Source organism: Pleurodeles waltl, chromosome 6 (genome assembly GCF_031143425.1).
Source record: "Pleurodeles waltl isolate 20211129_DDA chromosome 6, aPleWal1.hap1.20221129, whole genome shotgun sequence".
Classification (NCBI taxonomy): domain Eukaryota; kingdom Metazoa; phylum Chordata; class Amphibia; order Caudata; family Salamandridae; genus Pleurodeles; species Pleurodeles waltl.
In genome coordinates, this window is record NC_090445.1 from 1,368,683,302 (window position 1) to 1,368,707,774 (window position 24,473).

General features: G+C 42.8%; 1 protein-coding gene and 2 non-coding genes across 3 annotated transcripts in view; all 3 read left to right on the forward strand.

The window, feature by feature from the left end:
* LOC138300853 (mitochondrial import inner membrane translocase subunit Tim23-like) overlaps window positions 1–24,473 on the forward strand; it is a 51,751-nt gene that overhangs the window by 19,665 nt on the left and 7,613 nt on the right. The window contains exons 5-6 of the mRNA XM_069240668.1: window positions 19,192–19,250; window positions 23,376–23,486. Coding sequence (XP_069096769.1) covers window positions 19,192–19,250; window positions 23,376–23,486 — 170 coding nt within the window. The remainder of the gene's footprint in view (window positions 1–19,191; window positions 19,251–23,375; window positions 23,487–24,473) is intronic.
* Window positions 7,309–7,511, forward strand: LOC138302277 (small nucleolar RNA SNORA74). The gene has a single exon (XR_011205366.1). It is a non-coding gene; the product is annotated as a small nucleolar RNA SNORA74 (small nucleolar RNA).
* LOC138302276 (small nucleolar RNA SNORA74) lies at window positions 19,543–19,746 on the forward strand. Its single transcript, XR_011205365.1, has one exon. It is a non-coding gene; the product is annotated as a small nucleolar RNA SNORA74 (small nucleolar RNA).

A 24,473-nucleotide genomic window follows, 5' to 3' on the forward strand; every position in this document is an offset into this window, starting at 1 on the left:
ACCAATCCTGTACAAAGATCCCACAAGGTGTACGAGTTACTGACATGGACAGACAAAGACCTTCAACTCCACTGCTAGACATAGTACAGGTGGAAAGATTTAGTCAGGACCGGCAGATTGATCAAGACATTTAAGAGTGGATGTAGGCCGGGGCTAGCTCCTCAAGGGTTAACTTAATGCTGCGCTGACCTTGGCTAGCATTTAACTGCTGCCTGGAAGGCACGGAGAGGTGGTTGCTATGGTAACAAAGGGGCTGTGGCTTCCGCATAGAGAGCTCTCAAAAGCTTAAGCAACAGGAAAGTGAAGAACCTGGCTGGCCAGGAAAGGCATGTGGCAAATAACTTAATTTGTGTACGTGTTTGTGACATGGACGTTTGGAAGCAGTGAATGGATTAGGCCCTTGCTGCCAGGTATGTCTGTGCAACTAGAGCCCAGCCTCACCCCAGCAATCACGGTCAGTTCTGCTTAATGAAATATAACACTGAAGCACTCTAAAGCTCTGACACTGTCTTATCAAAGAGACAGTCCATATATTTGTAGTTTTGTTCCTTGTATTTTCATCCCCTTACCTCTTCTTGACACTCATGGAAACACATATAGCTACTTTGATAATACGTTGTCACCTGAGCTTTAGAATGCTCCAGTATTATACCATGTATAACAACCTATGACACACTAAGGGTGTACATAACGGACTTACTTTATGGTTCACGCATGGCTTTGTCAGAGAGTGGGAGGCATGAATGTTTGTAAATTTGTTTAAAAACTGGCAATATTAATAAATGCTTCTCAGTGCAGTGAAATGATCTGCTACTGTGGAACACTTCCACATCCTCAAATACTTTTTTGCATTTTGAAGAGACTATCACATTTGTATGTCCGTTGCCCACGAAGGTCTTCCTAAAGACAAGTGGCACGGGAAACCTGTGATTCTTTTACCTTACTTCAGTTAATGTGTAAATGTGTGTTCGATGGCATCTGTCTCTGTAGATACACATGTTCTGCATAGCTCGCCATCTGGTGTTGGGTCGGAGTGTTACAAGTTGTTTTTCTTCGAAGAAGTCTTTCGAGTCACGGGACCGAGTGACTCCTCCTCCTGTCTCCATTGCGCATGGGCGTCGACTCCATCTTCGATTGTTTTCTTTCCGCCATCGGGTTCGGACGTGTTCCTGTCGCTCCGAGTTTCGGAACGGAAAGTTAGTTAATATCGGAAGATTTTCATCGGTATTGTTGCGTTCGGGATCGGCGTAGTTAGTCAACACCGCATCGAAGATCGACGCGCTCCGGTGCCCTTCGGGGTAGTTTTCGATCCCCCGTCGGGGCCTGGTCGGCCCGACCGCGTGTCGAACAACGTCGATGGAACGGACCCCGTTCCGTTTTTGTCCCAAATGCCACAACAAATACCCGTATACAGACCAACATTTGGTCTGTAACCTGTGCCTGTCGCCTGAGAACAGTGAAGAGACTTGCGAGGCCTGTCGTGCGTTCCGGTCCCGAAAGACACTCCGTGACCGTCGAGCCAGGAGACTTCAGATGGCGTCCACGCCGACAGCGCACCGAGAGTTCGAGGAACAAGAGGAAGAAGAAACCTTTTCGATCCACAAATCGGACTCCAAGGAATTCGACGATCAAAGAACCGTGAGTAAGACGTCGAAAACAATACAGAAGAAAAGTGACAAGGCCCAGGGGACGCCACTGCCACCAGGCCATGGCTCCACCCATAAATTCGGTGACCGACCATCGGCACCGAAAAAGGCCAAAACAGTGCCGAGATCGTCCGACTCCGGTCGAGACACCGGCACGCAGCCTTCTCTGGATCGAGAAAGTGCTGGAGAAAAACGACACCGAGATAGCGGTGTGGAAGCGGCTCGACGCCGAGACAGCGGCACCGACTAAGATCGACTGCCGAGAGGTTTCGACGCCAAAAAAAGAAAAAAGCCACCTCGGAGCCGAAAAGAGATACAGGCAGGGTTTCGGTGCCGAAACAACCTGTAACCGACCCAGGTCCAGGCTCTTATACAGAGGAACAATCACTGTCCTCTCAGATGCGAAAGCATAGGTTTGAGGAAGAGCTGCAATCCACCGAAGTGGACCATACGCAAAAACGTATTTTCATACAGCAGGGAACGGGAAGAATAAGCACCCTTCCCCCTATTAGGAGAAAAAGGAGACTGGAGTTTCAAACAGACCAGGCGCCACAAACAAAAATGGTGAAAATGGTGACTCCGCCACCCTCTCCTCCACCTGTAATTAACGTCGCACCAGCGCAAACTCCGTCACATTCCCCGGCTCACACCACCATGAGCCAAGGTGACCAGGATCAAGACGCTTGGGACTTATATGACGCCCCGGTGTCGGACAACAGTCCGGAGGCATATCCAACAAAGCCCTCACCACCAGAAGACAGCTCAGCATACTCAAGTGGTGGCTAGAGCAGCACAATTCCACAACGTAAACCTCCACTCAGAACAAGTCGAGGATGACTTTTTATTCAACACCCTCTCCTCCACCCACAGCTCCTACCAAAGCCTGCCTATGCTGCCAGGTATGCTTCGGCACGCAAAGGAAATATTCAAGGAGCCGGTCAAAAGTAGGGCAATAACGCCAAGGGTGGAAAAGAAGTATAAGGCACCTCCTACGGACCCTGTTTTCATCACCACACAGCTGCCACCAGATTCCGTCGTAGTAGGAGCAGCTCGGAAAAGATTCAACTCCCACACATCTGGGGATGCACCACCCCCAGATAAAGAGAGCCGCAAGTTCGATGCAGCTGGGAAAAGAGTCGCAGTACAAGCTGCAAACCAGTGGCGCATCGCTAACTCTCAAGCACTACTTGCGCGCTATGACAGAGCCCATTGGGATGAGATGCAACACCTCATCGAGCATCTTCCCAAGGAACTACAAAAGAGGGCAAAGCAGGTGGTTGAGGAAGGGCAGAACATATCAAATAACCAGATACGTTCTTCTATGGACGCAGCAGACACAGCTGCAAGAACAATTAATACATCTGTGACCATTAGAAGGCACGCATGGCTAAGAACGTCTGGGTTCAAACCAGAGATACAGCAGGCAGTGCTCAATATGCCATTCAACGAAAAACAACTGTTCGGACCAGAAGTGGACACGGCAAACGAAAAACTTAAAAAAGACACTGACACTGCTAAAGCCATGGGCGCGCTCTACTCCCCGCAGAGCAGAGGAACCTACAGCCCCTTCCGCAAGACACCCTTTAGAGGGGGGTTTCGGGGTCAGGCCACACAAGCCAGCACCTCGCAGGCAACACCGTCCAGCTACCAGGGACAGTACAGGGGAGGCTTTCGGGGCCAATACAGAGGAGGGCAATTCCCTAGGAGTAGAGGAAAATTTCAAAGCCCAAAAACCCCTACAACCAAGCAGTGACTCAGATGTCACTCACCCCCTCCACACAACACCAGTGGGGGGAAGAATAGGTCATTATTACAAAGCATGGGAGAAAATAACTACAGACACTTGGGTCTTAGCAATTATCCAACATGGTTATTGCATAGAATTCCTACAATTCCCTCCAAACATACCACCAAAAGCACAGAATTTATCAAAACAACATTCCGAACTCCTGGAAATAGAAGTTCAAGCACTATTGCAAAAGAATGCAATCGAATTAGTACCAAACAAACACAGGAGTCTATTCACTGTACTTCTTAATACCAAAAAAGGACAAAACACTGAGACCAATCCTAGACCTCAGAATACTAAACACCTACATCAAATCAGACCACTTTCACATGGTCACGCTACAAGAAGTGTTACCATTGCTAAAACTACAGGACTACATGACAACCTTAGACCTCAAAGACGCGTATTTCCATATACCAATACATCCGTCGCACAGGAAATGCCTACGGTTCGTATTCAAAGGAATACATTACCAATTCAAAGTATTGCCTTTTGGTTTAACAACCGCACCAAGAGTCTTTACAAAATGTCTAGCAGTAGTGGCTGCACACATCAGAAGGCAGCAAATACATGTATTCCCGTATCTAGACGACTGGCTAATCAAAACCAATTCACTAACAAAGTGCTTACAACACACAAATCAAATCATACAAACCCTTTACAAACTAGGGTTCACCGTCAACTTTGCAAAATCCAACATTTTGCCTTGCAAAGTACAACAATACCTGGGAGCCATAATAGACACAACAAAAGGAGTAGCCACTCCAAGTCCACAAAGAATTCAAAATTTCAACAAGATCATACAACGCATGTATCCAACACAAACAATACAAGCAAAGATGATATTACAACTCCTAGGCATGATGTCTTCATGCATAGCCATTGTCCCGAACGCAAGACTACACATGAGGCCCTTACAACAGTGCCTAGCATCACAATGGTCACAAGCACAGGGTCACCTTCTTAATAGACCGCCAAACTTACCTCTCGCTTCTATGGTGGAACAGTATAAATTTAAACAAAGGGCGGCCATTCCAAGACCCAGTGCCACAATGCGTAATAACAGATGCTTCCATGACAGGGTGGGGAGCACACCTCGATCAACACAGCATACAAGGACAATGGAACGTACATCAAACAAAACTGCATATAAATCACCTAGAAATGCTAGCAGTTTTTCAAGCATTAAGGGCTTTCCAACCAATTACAACTCACAAATACATTCTTGTCAAAACAGACAACATGACAACAATGTATTATCTAAACAAACAGGGGGGGGACACACTCAACGCAGTTGAGCCTTCTAGCACAGAAGATATGGCGATGGGCAATTCACAACCACATTCGCCTAATAGCGCAGTTTATTCCAGGGATCCAGAATCATCTTGCAGACAATCTCTCTCGAGATCACCAACAGGTCCACGAATGGGAAATTCACCCCCAAATTCTAAACACTTACTTCAGACTCTGGGGAACACCTCAAATAGACTTGTTTGCAACAAGAGAACGCAAAATGCCAAAACTTCGCATCCAGATAGCCACACAGGCAGTCCCAAGGCAATGCCCTATGGATGAACTGGTCAGGGATATTTGCCTACGCTTTTCCTCCTCTCCCTCTCCTTCCTTATCTGGTAAACAAATTGAGTCAAAACAAACTCAAACTCATTTTAATAGCACCAACTTGGGCAAGGCAACCCTGGTACACAACACTGCTAGACCTATCAGTAGTACCCCACATCAAATTGCCCAACAGGCTGGATCTGTTAACACAACACAACCAACAGATCAGACATCCAGATCCACTATCGCTGAATCTAGCAGTCTGGCTCCTGAAATCCTAGAATTCGGACACTTACAACTTACCCAAGAATGTATGGACGTCATAAAGCAAGCCAGAAGGCCGTCCACTAGGCACTGCTATGCAAGTAAATGGAAGAGGTTTGTCTGCTACTGCCATCATAATCAGATCCAACCTTTACACGCAACTCCAAAGGACGTAGTGGGTTACTTGCTTCCCTTACAAAAATCTAACCTAGCCTTCTCTTCCATTAAAATACACCTTGCGGCAATATCTGCATACCTGCAGACTACCTATTCAACTTCCCTATATAGGATACCAGTCATTAAAGCATTCATGGAAGGCCTTAAAAGAATTATACCACCAAGAACACCACCTGTTCCTTCATGGAACTTGAATGTTGTCTTAACAAGACTCATGGGTCCACCTTTTGAACCCATGCACTCTTGCGAAATACAGTTCCTAACCTGGAAGGTTGCATTTCTCATCGCCCTTACATCTCTAAGAAGAGTAAGCGAAATTCAGGCGTTTACAATACAAGAACCTTTTATACAACTACACAAAAATAAAGTCGTCCTAAGGACTAATCCTAAATTTTTACCAAAGGTTATTTCACCGTTCCACCTAAATCAAACAGTGGAACTACCAGTGTTCTTCCCACAGCCAGATTCCGTAGCTGAGAGGGCACTACATACATTAGATGTCAAAAGAGCATTAATGTACTACATTGACAGAACGAAAAACATCAGAAAGACTAAACAACTATTTATTGCATTCCAAAAACCTCATGCAGGAAACCCAATATCAAAACAAGGTATAGCCAGATGGATAGTTAAATGCATCCAAATCTGCTACCTTAAAGCAAAACGACAACTGCCCATTACACCAAGGGCACACTCAACCAGAAAAAAAGGTGCTACCATGGCCTTTCTAGGGAACATCCCAATGCAAGAAATATGTAAGGCAGCCACATGGTCTACGCCACACACGTTCACCAAGCACTACTGTGTAGATGTGTTATCCGCACAGCAAGCCACAGTAGGTCAAGCCGTGTTAAGAACATTATTTCAAACCACTTCCATTCCTACAGGCTGAGCCACCGCTTTTGGGGAGATAACTGCTTACTAGTCTATGCAGAACATGTGTATCTACAGCGACAGATGCCATCGAACTGAAAATGTCACTTACCCAGTGTACATCTGTTCGTGGCATCAGTCGCTGGAGATTCACATGTGCCCACCCACCTCCCCGGGAGCCTGTAGCAGTTTGGAAGTTAGCTTCAATTTTGTACATTTGTATATATATTATTTTAACCTTAAATAGGTACATACTTAGTCACTCCATTGCATGGGCACTATTACTACAACACAACTCCTACCTCACCCTCTGCGGGGAAAACAATCGAAGATGGAGTCGACGCCCATGCGCAATGGAGACAGAAGGAGGAGTCACTCGGTCCCATGACTCGAAAGACTTCTTCGAAGAAAAACAACTTGTAACACTCCGACCCAACACTAGATGGCGAGCTATGCAGAACATGTGAATCTCCAGCGACTGATGCCACGAACAGATGTACACTGGGTAAGTGACATTTTCATTCCATCTTTCTGAATGCTGGCCAGTCCAGCAGAAGGCACTGCATTGTTACAGTTCACCCGAGGACATTATGTAAGCATCAAGCAGGTCACAAAGCGTTCAGCTATAATCCTATAAATGGAAGTATATGGCTGGCTCTTCAGGAGAGAGACCTGTTCTGAATTTTTGAGACCTCGACTTAGAAACGAGATTGGTCCTGTAAAATGTATGTTGAGGGAAGCTTCCCATCCTGACTTCTTAAATTCTACATTGTACATGTAGACGAATAGTAAGCAGAGTACTATATTAGAAGTGTTTGCTTTTTTTCGGAGAAATGTTATCATGCGTTTTCAGCTGATGCCTCGCCATTATGTATACCACATTTCTTTGGCACCATTGAAAATGTAACCCTGTTGAGATGTGTGGAGAGTAGGCATTATTTGCTCAGCCCCAGTTTGCAACACAAGCCTGAGGTAGAATAAGCCTGCACTTTCTCTAGCCCCAGCAATAGTCAGCTGTCCTTGCATCACTGTGCTTTTGACGGTGTTACATTGCTGGTAGATTGAGACGCTGACACTTTATTCTGGTGTCACTTTCACCGTTCTGGTGGCAGTTGACTCCAGTGTTTGGCAGCGGCATGCTTCCTAGAGAGTGCACGGAATGGTATCTATGACTGTTCAGTTCTAGTCTGGAAGCATACATTTATATTACTTTTTGTAAGTGTTTCTTCTCTAAAATGCCTACTAAACTCTGATTGGGATTGCTGTGCCATGGTGTCATTTCGCTCGCTTATCTCTGCTGGTGATGAAACTGTTGCTTGGAGAGTAAAATGCGGATTGTGCTGCACCTACACTTCAGTAGATCCCAGGGTGACCTCTTGTGCTGGGTAAACGTATACAAATCAATGCACTGAAAACGGCCTACCTGTTCTTACGACTGGGAATGCCCAATGGTACTGCATGCTTTAATATCTTTTGTAGCCATCCCTTGCTTCAACCTATATATTTAACTTCCCGCCTTTATAGTGTATGGGGCTTACAGCTGTGAGCAGAAAATTGCATCTGTTCTATGCACCAGACATTTCCATGAAAGAATAAAGATTTGCACATGGCTGCATGGTGTTGCCACGTTGGGTGTATGCTGCACTGACAAAGGATAGCTGATAACTGCATAACGGAAGCATGCCTTGTGTAGGAAGTTGGCTCTGTATGTGCTATTTCAAAGTAAGGAATAGCATGCACAGAGTCCAAGGGTTCCCCTTCGAGGTAAGATAGTGGCAAAAAGAGAATACTAATGCTCTATTTTGTGGTAGTGTAGTCGAGCAGTAGGCTTATCAAAGGAGTAGTGTTAAGCATTTGTTGTACATACACACAGGCAATAAATGAGGAACACACACTCGGAGACAAATCCAGCCAATAGGTTTTGTGTTAGAAAAATATCTTTTCTTAGTTTATTTTAAGAACCACAGGTTCAAATTTTACATGTAATATCTCATTTGAAAGGTATTGCAGGTAAGTACTTTAGGAACTTTGAATCATTTCAGTAGCATGTATACTTTTTACATAAAACACAAATAGCTGTTTTAAAAGTGGACACAGTGCAATTTTCACAGTTCCTGGGGGAGGTAAGTTATTGTTAGTTTTAACAGGTAAGTAAGTCACTTACAGGTTTCAGTTTTTGGTCCAAGGTAGCCCACCGTTGGGGGTTCAGAGCAACCCCAAAGTTATCACACCAGCAGCTCAGGGCCGGTCAGGTGCAAAGGTCAAAGAGGTGCCCAAAACACATAGGCTTCAGTGGAGAGAAGGGGGTGCCCCGGTTCCAGTCTGCCAGCAGGTAAGTACCCGCGTCTTCGGAGGGTAGACCAGGGGGGTTTTGTAGGACACCGGGGGGGACACAAGTCCACACAGAAAGTACACCCTCAGCAGCGCGGGGGCGGCCGGGTGCAGTGTGCAAACACGCGTCGGGTTTGTAATGGTTTTCAATGAGAGACCAAGGGGTCTCTTCAGCGATGCAGGCAAGGGGGGGGGGGGGGGGTGCTCCTCGGGGTAGCCACCACCTGGGCAAGGGAGAGGGCCTCCTGGGGGGGGTCACTCCTGCACAGAAGTTCCGATCCTTCAGGTGCTGGGGGCTGCGGGTGCAGGGTCTTTTCCAGCCGTCGGGAAATGGAGTTCAGACAGTCGCGGTCAGCGGGAGCCTGGGGATTCCCTCTGCAGGCGTCGCTGTGGGAGCTCAGGGGGGACAACTTTGGTTACTCAGTCGTAGAGTCGCCGGAGGGTCCTCCCTGAAGCGTTGTTGCTCCACCAGTCGAGTCTGGGTCGCCGGGTGCAGTGTTGCAAGTCTCACACTTCTTGCGGGGAGTTGCAGGGGTCCTTAAATCTGCTCCTTGAAACAAAGTTGCAGTTCTTTTGGAGCAGTGCCGCTGTCCTCGGGAGTTTCTAGTCTTTCTTGAAGCAGGGCAGTCCTCAGAGGATTCAGAGGTCGCTGGTCCCTTGGAAAGCGTCGCTGGAGCAGGTTTCTTTTGGAAGGCAGGAGACGGGCCGGTAGGACTGGGGCCAAAGCAGTTGGTGTCTTCTGTTCTTCCTCTGCAGGGGTTTTTCAGCTCAGCAGTCTTCTGTTCTTCCTCTGCAGGGGTTTTTCAGCTCAGCAGTCTTCTTCTTCAGGTAAGTTGCAGGAATCTAAATTCTTAGGTTCAGGGGAGCCCTTAAATACTAAATTTAAGGGCGTGTTTAGGTCTGGGGGGTTAGTAGCCAATGGCTACTAGCCCTGAGGGTGGGTACACCATCTTTGTGCCTCCTCCCAAGGGGAGGGGGTCACATCCCTAATCCTATTGGGGGAATCCTCCATCTGCAAGATGGAGGATTTCTAAAAGTTAGTCACTTCAGCTCAGGACACCTTAGGGGCTGTCCTGACTGGCCAGTGACTCCTCCTTGTTGTTTTCTTTGTTTCCTCCAGCCTTGCCGCCGAAAGTGGGGGCCGTGGCCGGAGGGGGCGGGCAACTCCACTAGCTGGAGTGTCCTGCGGTGCTGTGACAAAGGGGGGAGCCTTTGAGGCTCACCGCCAGGTGTTACAGCTCCTGCCTGGGGGAGGTGTTAGCATCTCCACCCAGTGCAGGCTTTGTTACTGGCCTCAGAGTGACAAAGGCACTCTCCCCATGGGGCCAGCAACATGTCGCTAGTGTGGCAGGCTGCTGGAACCAGTCAGCCTTCACAGATAGTCGGTTAAGGTTTCAGGGGGCACCTCTAAGGTGCCCTCTGGGGTGTAGTTTACAATAAAATGTACACTGGCATCAGTGTGCATTTATTGTGCTGAGAAGTTTGATACCAAACTTCCCAGTTTTCAGTGTAACCATTATGGTGCTGTGGAGTTCGTGTTTGACAGACTCCCAGACCATATACTCTTATGGCTACCCTGCACTTACAATGTCTAAGGTTTGGTTTAGACACTGTAGGGGCACAGTGCTCATGCACTGGTGCCCTCACCTATGGTATAGTGCACCCTGCCTTAGGGCTGTAAGGCCTGCTAGAGGGGTGTCTTACCTATACTGCATAGGCAGTGAGAGGCTGGCATGGCACCCTGAGGGGAGTGCCATGTCGACTTACACATTTTGTTCTTACTAGCACACACAAGCTGGTAAGCAGTGTGTCTGTGCTGAGTGAGGGGTCTCCAGGGTGGCATAAGACATGCTGCAGCCCTTAGAGACCTTCCTTGGCATCAGGGCCCTTGGTACCAGGGGTACCACTTACAAGGGACTTATCTGGATGCCAGGGTGTGCCAATTGTGGAATCAAAAGTACAGGTTAGGGAAAGAACACTGGTGCTGGGGCCTGGTTAGCAGGCCTCAGCACACTTTCTATTCAAAACATAGCATCAGCAAAGGCAAAAAGTCAGGGGGTAACCATGCCAAGGAGGCATTTCCTTACACCTTGTCTTTGTCTTTGCAGTGCTTTGTCTCCATTGTGAGGCGGCGGCAGGTTTGCTGTTATGCCTGACTTAAATAGCTGAATCAGATGAAATAGGAGCCTGGCCTGCACCCTCTTGAGACAGTCCAAGGGAATTCATGTTGGTGACAAGTGATTGGAAACCAGTAAAATGTCCTCCCCTCTAGATGAAATCCGATATATATATATATATATATATATATATATATATATATATATATATATATATATATATATATATATATATATATATATATATTTTTTTTTTTTAATCACTTTTATTTCCTTAGGTTGCTTGTTAGCCTTCTAGAAGTACTAAGCATATACCTAGGTTGGGACAGTTATCATGCACTGGGGTAGAAATTATCCATATAAAATTTGCCTCCCAAAACTTACTGATTTAATTTCGAGATGCTTGCAAAACCCCAAACCGAGGATGTGTGTATGTCATAAACCAAGAAAGGCTTGAGCTCTTTCTAGACGCACAATATGTAGCCCTGTAGAGAATATTACATGTCCGGATGACGTGGGAAATGTGTTACCTGGGGCCATAGCAAAACAGTTATTAATACAGCAAGTGTTACAGGGTCTATCCATTATAACCTGGATACACACAAAGGAGAAATGTCTCAAACAGACCGAAGGAGCATCTACAGTTTGATAAATGGCTCTCTTTATAACACAAAACACATATCCACGTGAAGCTCATTTTCAATCAATTTAAATATTATAGCAGAAAACTCATTCTACTGGTTAACTTGGACAAAAAAAATCCTAAATGAAGATTAAAATCTGTCTAGAATCTTTCAAAAAAGCGCCACTGAACCCATACCAACACAGGTGAAAAACGTGTTTTTAATGTTTTGGAAGCTGCATCAGCTTATAATGGTGAGAGCGGGGTTGTTGAGGCTCTCATTAACATTACCCAATCTCCCAGACCCAAACAAGACTTTTCAAACTGGCTTATAACATTAATAAATGTAGATAGCTTGATACCTGGAAAGAGCAATAAGCAAAGCTTTTGATTCCTTGTTCTAGGGCTTCTCTGGGAAGATATTGCATGAAATGAATTTTTCACTTTCATCCAAAGCGCTACATAGATAACTGTAGTCATGTCCAACAGCTTCCCTATCTAAAGGGTTACTCATGTGGGGCTGTTGTGGGGGAAGTCTATCGCAACTGCGGTTTGTCTTCATGAGTGAACCACGGGCTGCTTGGATTAGAAAAGGCATTTTACTGCATTGCTTCCAAGATGATTTTTATATGTGTATGGGGTTTTACTTTTTTCTGCTCTCCAGAATGGACGTTTGACAGGGTAAGGACCATTCTGGACCTCTGTGGAGCAGTCACCTATTGATGGTCAAGTGAGTCTCTTCACAGTTGAAGGGGAATTGATATTGCTGAGTTGCCAACAGTTTAAAATGAAGACCAAAGCTTTTAAATACACATGAATTTAATTTTGGTGGATCCAACAATACGTTTAGATCTTAACCTCACACCCACTTCATTGCACTTTTATAAGGTTCTGAAGACTGGGAGTGCCTTCCTGAGTTCCACCACGGGCTAGATGGCCCTCAGACTCCATGTGATATTCCAGAACACACATTTGTGATGGGTGGTGATGGCGTCCTGTTCTTTCTTGTGGGGTGGGAAGTAGTATAGGATTTCATTGGATAAGTGTTTTTATCCGCCATACAACAGTTAAAAATCACAAACGTGCATCTGTACTATTAGATCACCCTATTACCAGCTTTAAATGATACTCTTTGAGCTGGGGTGACATTGCAGTCCATCTACACTTGATTTCCTTTATGGGGTCACAACAAGTAAGTCCTTACCCACACCCACTAAAGTCCCTTTCTCTGCCTTGAGAGGGAACATATGAATAATTGAAAAAAAAACAACGCTCTACTGTGGAAAAGGAGATATCCCGCAGGTGTTAGCACTCCTGGGATTTAAGCAATGGGACCTAATTTGTAGCTCAAATATCGGGGATTTCAGGGACTTGGGAAATCCTTCATAACACTGTGAAGAGTTTAGACTTCATCGGTACCAGTTCTTCTTATGTACAACTGAGACAGGTTCTAGAATAAGTTTCAACCTAAATTAAAGAAACATCCCAAAGGCAAAATAATAGTGGGTCTGCTTTGTGGAAAAGGAGTAGGAAGGGTATACGCCTCACTCAAAATTACTTGACCGGATCTCTTCACAGCACTAAGCGTGCAGTGGGAAGAGAAATGGTGTAGACCAAATTGCCTCTCCGTGCACCTGTAGTTTCAGTTTGTCTCCATTAGACTCAGCCCATTCTAGATTAATTGAGTTCCTATGGATTATTACCCAAAGTGTCTAGCAAAGATGTGTAAATTCCAATTGTAGTTCTCACCGTTGTCCAAAGGGTACCCCGATTTCTTTCTTGTTTAGATCTTCCTAAGTTTAGGCGATTTGGGCATTCAGTAGAAGTAACACTAATGGAAGTACTGATACAACGGATTGAACTATAACCTAAAATGGCTCTACTAGGAATCATGGGTGATTTGGAAGGCCCACATTACTATTCTGAGTTATTCAGAGTGGGATGCTTGTTGGCCAAAGGGTCATTGCACAACACTGGCTGAGTAACTCACCACCACCACCACTTACTGAATGTCTTTTAGTGATAGCTGGACATGCATGAATGGAGAAGAAATATAATTGGCATAGGGTTGCCCTAACAAGTGCAAGTCGATTTGGGGTGGAAACACGTGGATCATAAACCTAGGTAAACGGGTATGATACAGATGTATTGCTTTAATGCTGAAATACTTATGCGAAGCTTACCTTCAAGTATTGACATAGAACTTACATGTGCTGCCTGTTATTGTTTGTTACAACACAATTCAATAGAAAGTGTTTAAAGATAGTTTTCTCGGGTGTCATTGGTAATATGAAGGGTGGGTTATGGGTCATTAGGATATTAGTAATATGAAGGGCGTGTTAGGGTCATTGCGATAGGTAAATGCATCGTATGTGATAACTGTTAACATATCATTTAGTTGTAATTTTGAATTAACAGGTAGTCAAACGTGACACGGCAGATAAACTTTAGCAGCGTAAGCATTTTTAAGTCTTACAACCCAGGATGTAGGACAGCGTGCCTAGTACCGAACTCAGTACAGAAATTGAACAGAGCAAAGGTGGTTGCTCGTACATGTGGGACTTGTGAATAAAAGTTCTGGGTTGAAAATAATCGAGTAAAGGCATAAAAAAAAAACTGAAAAAAGGTCGGTAGATTAAGGGAAAACACTGCATAAGGTGCCATTGGACAAGAGTTCTCTGAGGTTAAAAGGTAAATGCTAAGCGACTGGTAGTAGGAGAGTACTGAACCTGGGAATATGTGAACTTTAAGAATATTGTGTGTCATCGACAGTTGGTTATGAAGGAGAAATAGTTTAATAAGTGGAACCAATGTAATGGGTATCTAGGAGAACCCAGCGCTTAGCTGGATGTTGTGTTTAAACAGCCAAAGTGTTCCTCAAGTATTAGGTCCGTAAGTAGCTTTAAATGGGTGGAGTCATTGGTTGCAGTTACAGCTTTTGCATTTCTCCGCTGAATATAGTTCAGTGTCCGATCTCAACCAGCTCAAAATGGGATATAAAAATTGGCTTTCAGTGATTTAATGAATGAGTGGATTCCATCAGAACTGCTACATTATGCAGAAACTTTACAAGTTCCTGTTGGCACTAGCTTTCTGACGTTCAGCACGGCTATATAGCCGCTAATTAAATAAGAACGCTGCTTTACAAGCCTAGCATACTGATAAAGCCAGATATCACTTCTACTAACTTGCCGAAGTCAGCACTCTAAAACACTGCGTTTGCACAATGATAGCATTGTTTCTCGCTGCACTGAGATTACTGCGATTTCTGACTTTCCTGCGTGTCAGCAGAGTCCGCTTTCATTTCTGAACTTTGAAATACAATGTGTCGTTTGCAAAAAAAAACATGTCTAAACAAATGCTTGCAAGCTTAGAGTGCCACATAAATCTTGCAAAACACCAATTGGGGTAACTGGTAGGTAGTTCCCTGTCTTCTGGTGAAGAGATGTCCCCCCCCCCCCCCCCCTTTTTTTTTTTTTTTTTTTCGTGGCACAGTACATCACGGCTTCTCGCATTTCTGCTTTTCTGTCACATTTAAGCATAAGTTTAGTTTAATTAATTAACTGCAGCGGGTTGAATGTAAACAATCCTTTTGCCATGTTCCAGCAAAGTCTTTAAGCATAGGTTTCGCAAATCCTAGCCGTTCTGAGCTGAAATGACAAAAGGATTTTACCATTCCCTATACAGGTTTACTGTGTTTTGTTCTGGTATAATACCATTTAAGGGAACCCGTAAAAAGGAAAAGCTCCTCGTGATGTTTTTTTCTTCTCAGTAAAGCTTATCGGAGAAGCATTTTTTTTTTTGTGAAGGTGCAAGGGGGCACACTACATAACTAAACCAAATGTAAGCTTAGAATGCTATTTAAGTTATGCAAATCACATTTTATTATGTTAGCTCTTTTTAACTATTGTATTAAGATTATAAAAAATGTTTTCATCTGTATGCTAATATTATGGTTTAATAGGTTATGGTCTAAATAAAGTTATTTGTTTTAAAACATTTTTTTAGTTCTGTAGTCTGGTCCTTCCCCAGAGCCATGAGACATACTGGCAGCTGTCCAGTCTTGGCTGTTGTCGTTCGAACAGGAAATGCCAAGTAATTTTTTTTTTTTTTTGGTCTCACTTGATGGTTTATACTTTCTACTGCACAATTCTCCTCTATTTCACTATATAAAAAAAAATTCTCAAGAGCATTTGTTTTCCATGCTACCTCTTGATAGTATCACCTAAAGTGAAATGCATGTGTTGCAATACACGATTTTTTTTTCTTCCAAGGAAGAAACTTTAAAAAAAATTGCCTTCCACTACAAGAAGTATATTGTACATGGAACCCTGTTGGGTCGGTCTGTCCGATTTTTACACACTTCACAAAAGGGATGAGCGGGATACAACGGATTGTAAATCCGCCCTTCTGCCCTGACATATAACTAAGGAATCACAAAGCTGTTCTCTATAGGAAATGGTGTGTGAAAACAGCTATGAGATACCCACCTACTGTGTAAAAGGACTCTCGCCCGCTTGATTGGCAGCATTCTTCATCATCTGGTCTTATCCTGGAATAATGTGCCGGGATAGGCTTCACCTCAGTGCAGGGAGCACTTTAATAATTCTTGGTTGTATAAGTGTCTAAAGATGCTTAAACAATCCTCGGTTATATGTGTCTAATAAAAAATGCTCGAGGCTACTCCTGTATCCCTTTATTTTTTAGGCCCCTGGCACAGTTAAAAATTGGTAGCTACAGCTGAGTTTTATTTATCCGAGACCCTGCTCGTCTATATTTTTCAGCTGTGCCTTTGAGTCCCACTGGGTCCACTGCTTTCATCAGAGCTCACTTCAACCCGTAACAATCTTAATTGTGAAATATGGTAATAGTAACAGGAAAACATGGTGGCTTACTTAGCCCGTATGGTGCACTCACATGATACAGCCATAAGGCTGTTTAGAAGTGGTAAGTGCTTGCGCGTAAGGTCGGGCATTCTTCAGCTGTGCCATGCCACGAAAATACTTAAATTCTATCTCCATCTCTTAAATAGGTTTTAATTTTTATATAATGACTCTTTAAATTACAACATTCACTAAATTTAAGATGTTCTCTGATTTTTTTTTTTTTTTGTAGATCAATGAAATGAACATTAAGGATGCTCTACAAAATGTCTTAACGATTAAAAATGTCCCAATTTATTATTACTTCTAATAACATACGATGACTTCCACTCCATTCTCATTCCTGACTCTAAAATGGTCACCTTATTAAGTTTTTTGTTTTTTTTTCCCCTGTAGGTTAGGAGGGTCTGACTCAAGATAGCCGCCTATAATCTCATGAAATTATCCCCTTTTTCAAAGCTAAAAAATAAAATTCGTGAACTTGTGAGACTTTGGGGGTGACCTGATCCAAGAGGGGAACCCAGTCTCAAAAAAAGAAAACCCCTCAAGCAGCCCAGATATGTAGACCTGTTTTATGTGTCTGGCATCCGCTCCTAATTAACTAGTTGGATTTTCCGACGCCATGCATCTTTAACATTAATAATGTCCTACTGCTATGTGTGTTTAAATTGAAATCTGTGGGCTCAGAGTATAGTTCTGCCTTCTGTTTCTGTTGCTCCCATTGTGGTCTGCATCCATGAACTATGGCAAAATATATGCCTAATTGTCTTTATGTTGCCTTATCACAGCTTTTCGTATAAAAAGTGGTTCAACCTATATTTGGAATGGGCGTTTTGGGTCTGCCACTTTTGGGAATTGCAAGCTGCCAGTTAGTCCTAAATAAACAGACCTAATTTCCAAGCACAGTCCTTCATTGTTGCAAGCGGTCAGTGCAGCAGTGTTCCTTATTGGTAGGTCGTGATGGCCCAAAGCCACTGTAGTGCTGTGCAATTTGGGTTTGTTCGACTTTTCGGCTATTTGTCTGACATAACAAAGTTCAACAATAACAATCAAGATTAGCTCATTGGAAACATTAGTAACACTATCTTAATAATGTCGACTGGTGAACATGCATCGACTGTAAAAACACCATAAATGGGTTCAGTTACGTGAATTGTTTTTGCGAAAACAATTTGTTGATTATATTAACTTATTGATGATATTCAATGTAGTCATTACATTAGCCAACGCATTCAAATTAACCTTGTCACAGAATAAGCATAATCACCCTAGAGTTTGTATAATAAACTATTATAACTCTCTTGCTTACAAACCTGCTTACTTATTATTTAGCAAATAATAAACATTGCCAACATTTTAGCTTCTTGCTTAATTCTGCTAACATATGCAAACTTTTTTTGTATGTATGCCTATGATTCTATGTGTTACAGCATTAACATCAGACTATTGTCTTGGCCAATGCTTACTGGACCTTTCGGATGTTTTCAGATACAGGACTATTATTGTATAGGGAACCTACCTTCTCACTTTTCTGGGTTCTTCATCTGTGATCACCAGCAGTGGTTCTCCTGAGCGGAACATGAGTCATCAGGAGGTCGAGTACTTTGTACTTATGATGCAATTTTAGTTGCAGTCCTCGGGTTCTCCAGCCCAGTCAGCCGGGTATTCTGGGAGTGGCAATAGAATACAGCATTGTGTGGAGGGTACTGTGGCTCCATCATCTGAGTTAATGGAGACAGTACCCTTGTGGTGAGGACTGCATAATTTGTCAAAGGCTACCATGATGGGGCAGAGAGTGGAATAACAGAGTACTGAAACCGCTCTTACAAGAAAGAGTTGGTGGTTGGGATAGTCCAACTCTAGTCGGTGAGGTCATGACTGGCCTGTTTGAAGACCAGATCTGCAGCCCAGATTTTCACAAAGGGATGAACAAACCTAGCGTGAGGAGGGTAGAGTCAGCATCTTCTACAGAGGATGCATGAGATTTATATCACTCTAAGCTAGATGGGGATGATGCTCTCAGTAGGAGTTCTCTCACTGATGTAGATTGTGGATGATGGACATGTTTTAAGAGAATATGAATTCAAAACTAGGCATGCACCTGTGATATGTAACCTCAAACTGCCACTATCCCTGGCAATGAGGAGCCTTTACCATCCTCAGAACTAAAAAAAAGAAAAACACGGACCTGCAAATTAGGACACTTTAGGGGGTTCATTATTAATCTACACATCTAAGGCTTTCTGGTTTGCGAACTCGGGCAGAACTGAATTGTGACAGACTATATGGATTTAAAAGGGGGAGTCTATAGACACACTGCTCTATGGACTGAGAGTAAACAAGGTCTGTACAGTGCTCCTCTACGGCTGTTCGTGTCGTGGATTGATTGTGAAGTCTGTAGTCACCCGTGATGAAACTATTACAATTTTCAGTGGAACCCTACTGTCCAGTAGATTCTCAAACATGGGCCACAGCAATCCAAAGCTGCATCTATTAGAGGACCTATAACATTGGCTCCTTAACAGAGGAAAACATACTTGGTAGGTTAGAATGAGGAAACAAAGAGTGTGATACATTGCCAAAGTGCAGTGGGCTTACGTTCCACAAGCATAGTTGCCTAGCCTTGGTGTTATCCTGATATCTTACCTTTCTGTGTACAATTTTTTTTGTACTGTTTTTTTTTTTATTTTTTTATTTTTTATGTTGGTGTTACTTAATATACTCCGTAGAAACACGTCGGCTGGTATCGTCAGCTGTCTTTAATTTTACAAAACTGTCTGTTCATTGTCACTTTTTAATTGGCTTAATGCTAGTCTATACTTTCTACCCTACAAGTGTTTTTTTATTTTTATTTTAAAGAACATAAATCTTTTTGACAGTTATTAATGACATGAAAAGACAATATTTAACCGAATTCTTTCTTAACTAGGATTTTAAACATGGTGACGAGACAAGGGGCACTTTGGGCGAACACTTTGGGATCTCTGGGTAAGTACAGTCATCAATATGTCAAACTTTTTTGCCCTGTCTGGTCTTGGAATTATTAGGATAAACTAATTTTCCAATCCTGCAAGTGACAGCTGAGTATTTGCTTAGGAGACCTGTGTGAACTTTATCACTGACTGAGCCTTAACGTCTGCTGTAGTACGGAGTGTGGGTTTGCTTACCTTAGTTGTTTTACACCTATGCAAGATAATAATGTCCAAGTTCCACACAAAAAGACTTCTTACTCTGTACCTGAAGTTGTCGATGACTAATTAAGCATCTGCCAATTTAAGGGTCCAGCGGTAGTCAGCTGTCCGTGCTTTGCCGTGCCTGTGACAGTGTTACACTACTGGGAGATAAAGGTTCTGCCCATTTTTAGAATGTTAACTGTCTCCGTTCTGGGGACAACCAACATTTTGTGTTGGGCACTTCCGTGCTTTCTCGAGAGTGCGCTCAGTGGTAGCCATGTCTATTTAGTGCTAGTTTGAAAGCACACATTATTTTTAAACTTCAACAAGTGTTAGGCCCTAGCTCAGCTGTCCTCCAGGGTTGTGAGCCCAGACTTTGAGAGTCCTTATGTCAGTCAGTCCTGTTAAAACCTATCCTGACCGCATTGTTACAATGTTGCCACTAGTAGGCTGGCTCAGTAGACTAAGGTGACAATTTAGGCAGACTCCACATAACCTATTTTTGATACTTTCAGTTATTACTAACCCCTGTTAAGCACCAAGAGATTTTTTTTGTAGTGGTATTGTGCATTGTAGCATCTTATCACCCCAAATCCCTTGTATAAGTAGTAGTGTCAGCGGTTGTGCCATGAGCTGTACTAGTTTGGAAATTAAACAAGTCCATAGAGTTGATAATTTGTGCCAAATCAGTTAAAGGTTGTTGTGGTATGTAATTGTTTTGGTTTCTTTTGCAGGGTCCTGTTAAGCAATTGTGTGTTTTTTTTTTTTTTTTTTTTTTTCTGTTTTTTTTTTTCTGTGTGAGACTTCTGATTTGTTATGCAGGAGAAAATTACCTGAATGACGAGGAAAATCTAGTTTCCTATTGAGTTAGTAGAACGAGGTATGGTAAAGCCTCTAGATTTTTTTTCTAAATTAAACTTGAAAAGTCGTTCAAACAAGTCTTCATAGAACACTCTGTGACCTGAAGGCTAGTTGGCCCAGTGGCCAGGAGAGGACAAGTTTGATGAAAGGGGTCACACTAATTCCTTGAAAGTGGGAAAAAGTCAAGCCCACGTAAGAGGGTAAAAGGCAGATCCCAAGTATGAGATTAAAAATGACAGTTGTTTTAGACTAAGTGCTGGTGCATTAGCCTACAGACCTATACCGTGGAAACCTTTTTTGAGCTTTTTGAGCTCAAAAATCTCCCTGCATATAACCATGTTCCATATTGTTTCATTTGTTTGCCTGATTTTCTTATGAAAAAAAATAAATCTCTGCAAACGTATAACTTGCAGTGTTTAAAGTCACCTACCTACAGTTTTGCACACTTGGAATTTGTATACATGTTAAAGTTAATTTTGTAATGTTCAATTTTATTTAAAGGTATTGTTTTTATTACTGTTTCTGGTGCAGGTAGAACTGAGTCGTGAAGCAATTAAATGCATTGTGGCCTGCAAATATTTAGAGATTTCATGAAGCTGAAATATTGTAGTTAGAGGTCCTTTTAGTTGTGAAGAGGTCCATACAGGGGAAAGAACGCATTGCTCTTGCCGCTTAACTCCATCAGCCATTCTATCCTCACCTTAGTCCCCTGTAGAGGGTTCTGTAGAGATAGTGTGGCAAGGGCTGCAAAATTCTAAACTTGTAGTAGTTTTGATGGGTATGTCACTTTTGTACCTTATTGCAGAAGAGCGCTATTACTTGGAGTGCAGTTTGAAAACGAGTGCCACCATTGGTCAGTTTTTTGGGTGGATCTCTGATTTAGTTGAGGGGAGGGAAACCTTGATGCTTATGAGTCATGCTTCAGCGGGTCCTTCATGTTATAAGGAGTCAAGTGATTTTTTGAGGAATCATATTTGTAAAAGACGTCAAAGACTTTTTTTTTTTCTTTCCCAACTAAATTGTGATCCAAATAATGCATGATAGGATGAGCAAACTTATTTGTAATTTGACTTCTATAGCTTGACTATGGCTTTACTTGCAAACTGGCTTTCTCCAGTCCACCCTGATTCTTTGCCAGGCGATTTACTATAAAATGGGCAGTGAAATTGTAGTTTAGTCTACCGTTTGTATAAAACAGACAATCTTTTCTACGTTGTCGATGCTGATTGGTGAAATTAGGTCTTATCACTAGATAATTATCTAACCGTGATAAGCACTTGTTTTTCTGATTCACATTTTTTTTTAAAACCCGGTGCCATTTAATAAGTAGCTAAACCTCATGTCTTGCTCCATTTCTGAGCTGCAAATCTAAATTTGTGCACTGTTCTTGCCATCTAGTGTTGGGCTCGTCGGAGTGTTACAAGTTGTTTTTCTTCGAAGAAGTCTTTTTGAGTCATGGGACCAAGTGACTCCTCCCTTTCGGCTCCCCCCTCCCCCTGAATGAAATCCTTGCATGGCTGCAATCCTGGGCCCGGAAGCTGTTTCAGGAAGCCCTTGTTTAAAAGGGGAGAATCTTGCCTTTCAAACGAGGCCTTCCCGAACGGTGCGGAGGCCCGTTTGGGCCTGTTTTCCCCACCAAAGTAGGAAGCGGCCTTACCTGCTGCTTCCTGCTCTGATGGGGGGAAAACAAGTTTAACGTCAGCGAGCCTTGCAGCTTGCTGACATCAGAGGGCCGGGTGTGGGGAGACACGGAAGCTCTTCCGTGTCTCCCGATGGGGGAGTTAAATAAATAAATTTAAAAAAATACTCCGGTGCATAGCAAACCCCTCACTGGTGTCAGCCACTGGTCGTGACCCACACCAGGGAGGGTGTGCGGGTGTCAGCCAGTGGCTGACACCTACACATCTTCAATGCACCAGATTCTGTCATTATTGTTTAGGTCCGAAATCATCTGCTTTGGAAATAGCCTGGTATTTCTGAAGGAGTTTAAACTGAAAGTCCTAAATTGCTGCACTATATTTGAGAATATGCTTTATTTCCTTGCTGAACTAATATTGGCAACTAATGTTTCAGATCAACTGTTCTATTATGTGATTTTCATTTCATGAACCATGTAAAAAAAAATCCCCAAAACTTCGTATTTGGATTTGTAAATAAAGCAACTATTTTTTGTTTGTTGCAACATGTGAAACTGGCCGATTTTTTTTTTTTGTTACTTATATTCCAATATGTGAAGAACCCATGGCCTCATACACAATTGTAGACTTTGATGTATGCTTTTCTTCTATTTTTCCAGTGGAATTGTGCCACTTTTTCTTTGGCTCTTTGCCAAATGCACAGCTCAGGCCAGTGAACTAGAACTAGTAGTGTAATCTAAGTCTAGGTTGTGGTTTTTTTTTTTTTTTTCCCTGTAGGAAAAAAAAATGCTTTTATAAGGATTATGAATGATGATGCCGCTGCTGTTAATCACTGGCGATCAAGCATGATGGCTTTGGGCCAAAGATGCAATGAACTATACAGTGGACTTTAAATATACGCAGAGGTTCCACTGTTTGTGTGTGTGTGTATATATATATGTATGTGTGTGTGTGTGTATATATATATATATATATATATATATATATATATATATTTTTTTTTTTTTTTTAAACAATACTAGGTAAGCACAGGGGTGTGTATTCTTTTCCAATACTACTGAAAATTGTTACAGGCAAAATGTTGCTAGCGTCATTCTAAAACTATTAGGGAGCAAACTGATGACTAACCAGCTTAAATTATCCTTTTATGGATCTGTAGGTTAACTTCTGATTCATCACTGGCCTTACTGAAATTCAGTGACAGTCCAACGGTATTGGTCCAGGATTTTCCTCTCAATCCATCCTCTTGTACATTTTTAAAACAGTAGTGCAGGTATTTGCTCAGTTTCATTGCATTGTCGGGCTAACTTTATGGCCCTATTTAGAAACTGTAGTTTTAGTATTCCAGTAGAATGTTTGTTGCAACTTCAAATCTTAATGTGTGGTATCATATTGATGTATGCACTTCCTTGGTAATGTCTGGTTTATTTTTCCTTTTGTAGCCTTACTTTACAGTGCGTTTGGTGTTCTAATTGAAAAGACAAGAGGTGCGGAAGATGACTTGAATACTGTAGGTGCTGGAACGTTAACAGGCATGCTTTATAAATCCACAGGTGAGTACATCACATCTACCTCCACTTTAATGTCAGACATTCATATTCTGTCCAGGATTTAATAATGAACACCATTAGATTTTATGCTGTATTATTGGTCTCATCTCAGAGGCAGGCCTTCCCTTTGCATGCATGTAATCGTGCATGTGCTGCTTGCCTGTCCCAATAATTGTGCATTTCAAGTTCTAAATTGTCTTATGAACCTGGTGAAGTTTCTTTGTTGTGAGAACCTATTCACTGAGATTTAGATAGTTCTAATATATGTAATTGTGTTTTTCATGTGTGGCTGTAGATAAACATTGTCTGTGTACTTCTGCCATCTAGTATGGGCTCGGACGTTGGCCACTTTTTTTTTTCTTCCTTCAAAGAAGACTTTTTAACCATGAGGTATAGTGACTCGGTCCTTAGAAGGTAAAGTGCACGGGCATGGACTCCAGTGTCAGATTTCTTTTTGCACAGTTGGTGAACATACTGATGGAGCAAGTGGGTGAAACAGCTTGGTGCCCATGCTTGAAGTTGTGTATAGTAAGTTAAATATGTAAATAAAAGTGAAGAACGTATGTAGGAACAAGTGGCTCCCCGGCAGACAGGTGGGCGAATGTGAATCTGTAGTACTACATGCAACAAACTGATGTTTACAGGTTAAGTAACATTTTCTGATATATTAGCATGTGGAACCTGTAAATAAACACGCTCCCCATAGACTGTGCAGCAGTCAGACAGTGGATGATTCAGATAATGGACACCATTTCCTAGGACAGCCACACAACACTTAAGTAAACGTGCGTGAAGTGGAACATGTAACTCCCTTACAAATGTTTTCTTTTCTTAGGGGTGAAATTCAATCTAGGCAGCTTTCTATTATCTTTGAGGTACCAGGTTTGGATGCACTTGACAGTCTACCTTAGCCATACCTGACTCTCGCAGAGTATAGTCTTTGAGGTGTAAGGAATGCAATGAGAAGATGCTCTCCTGCGGTTAGGCTTG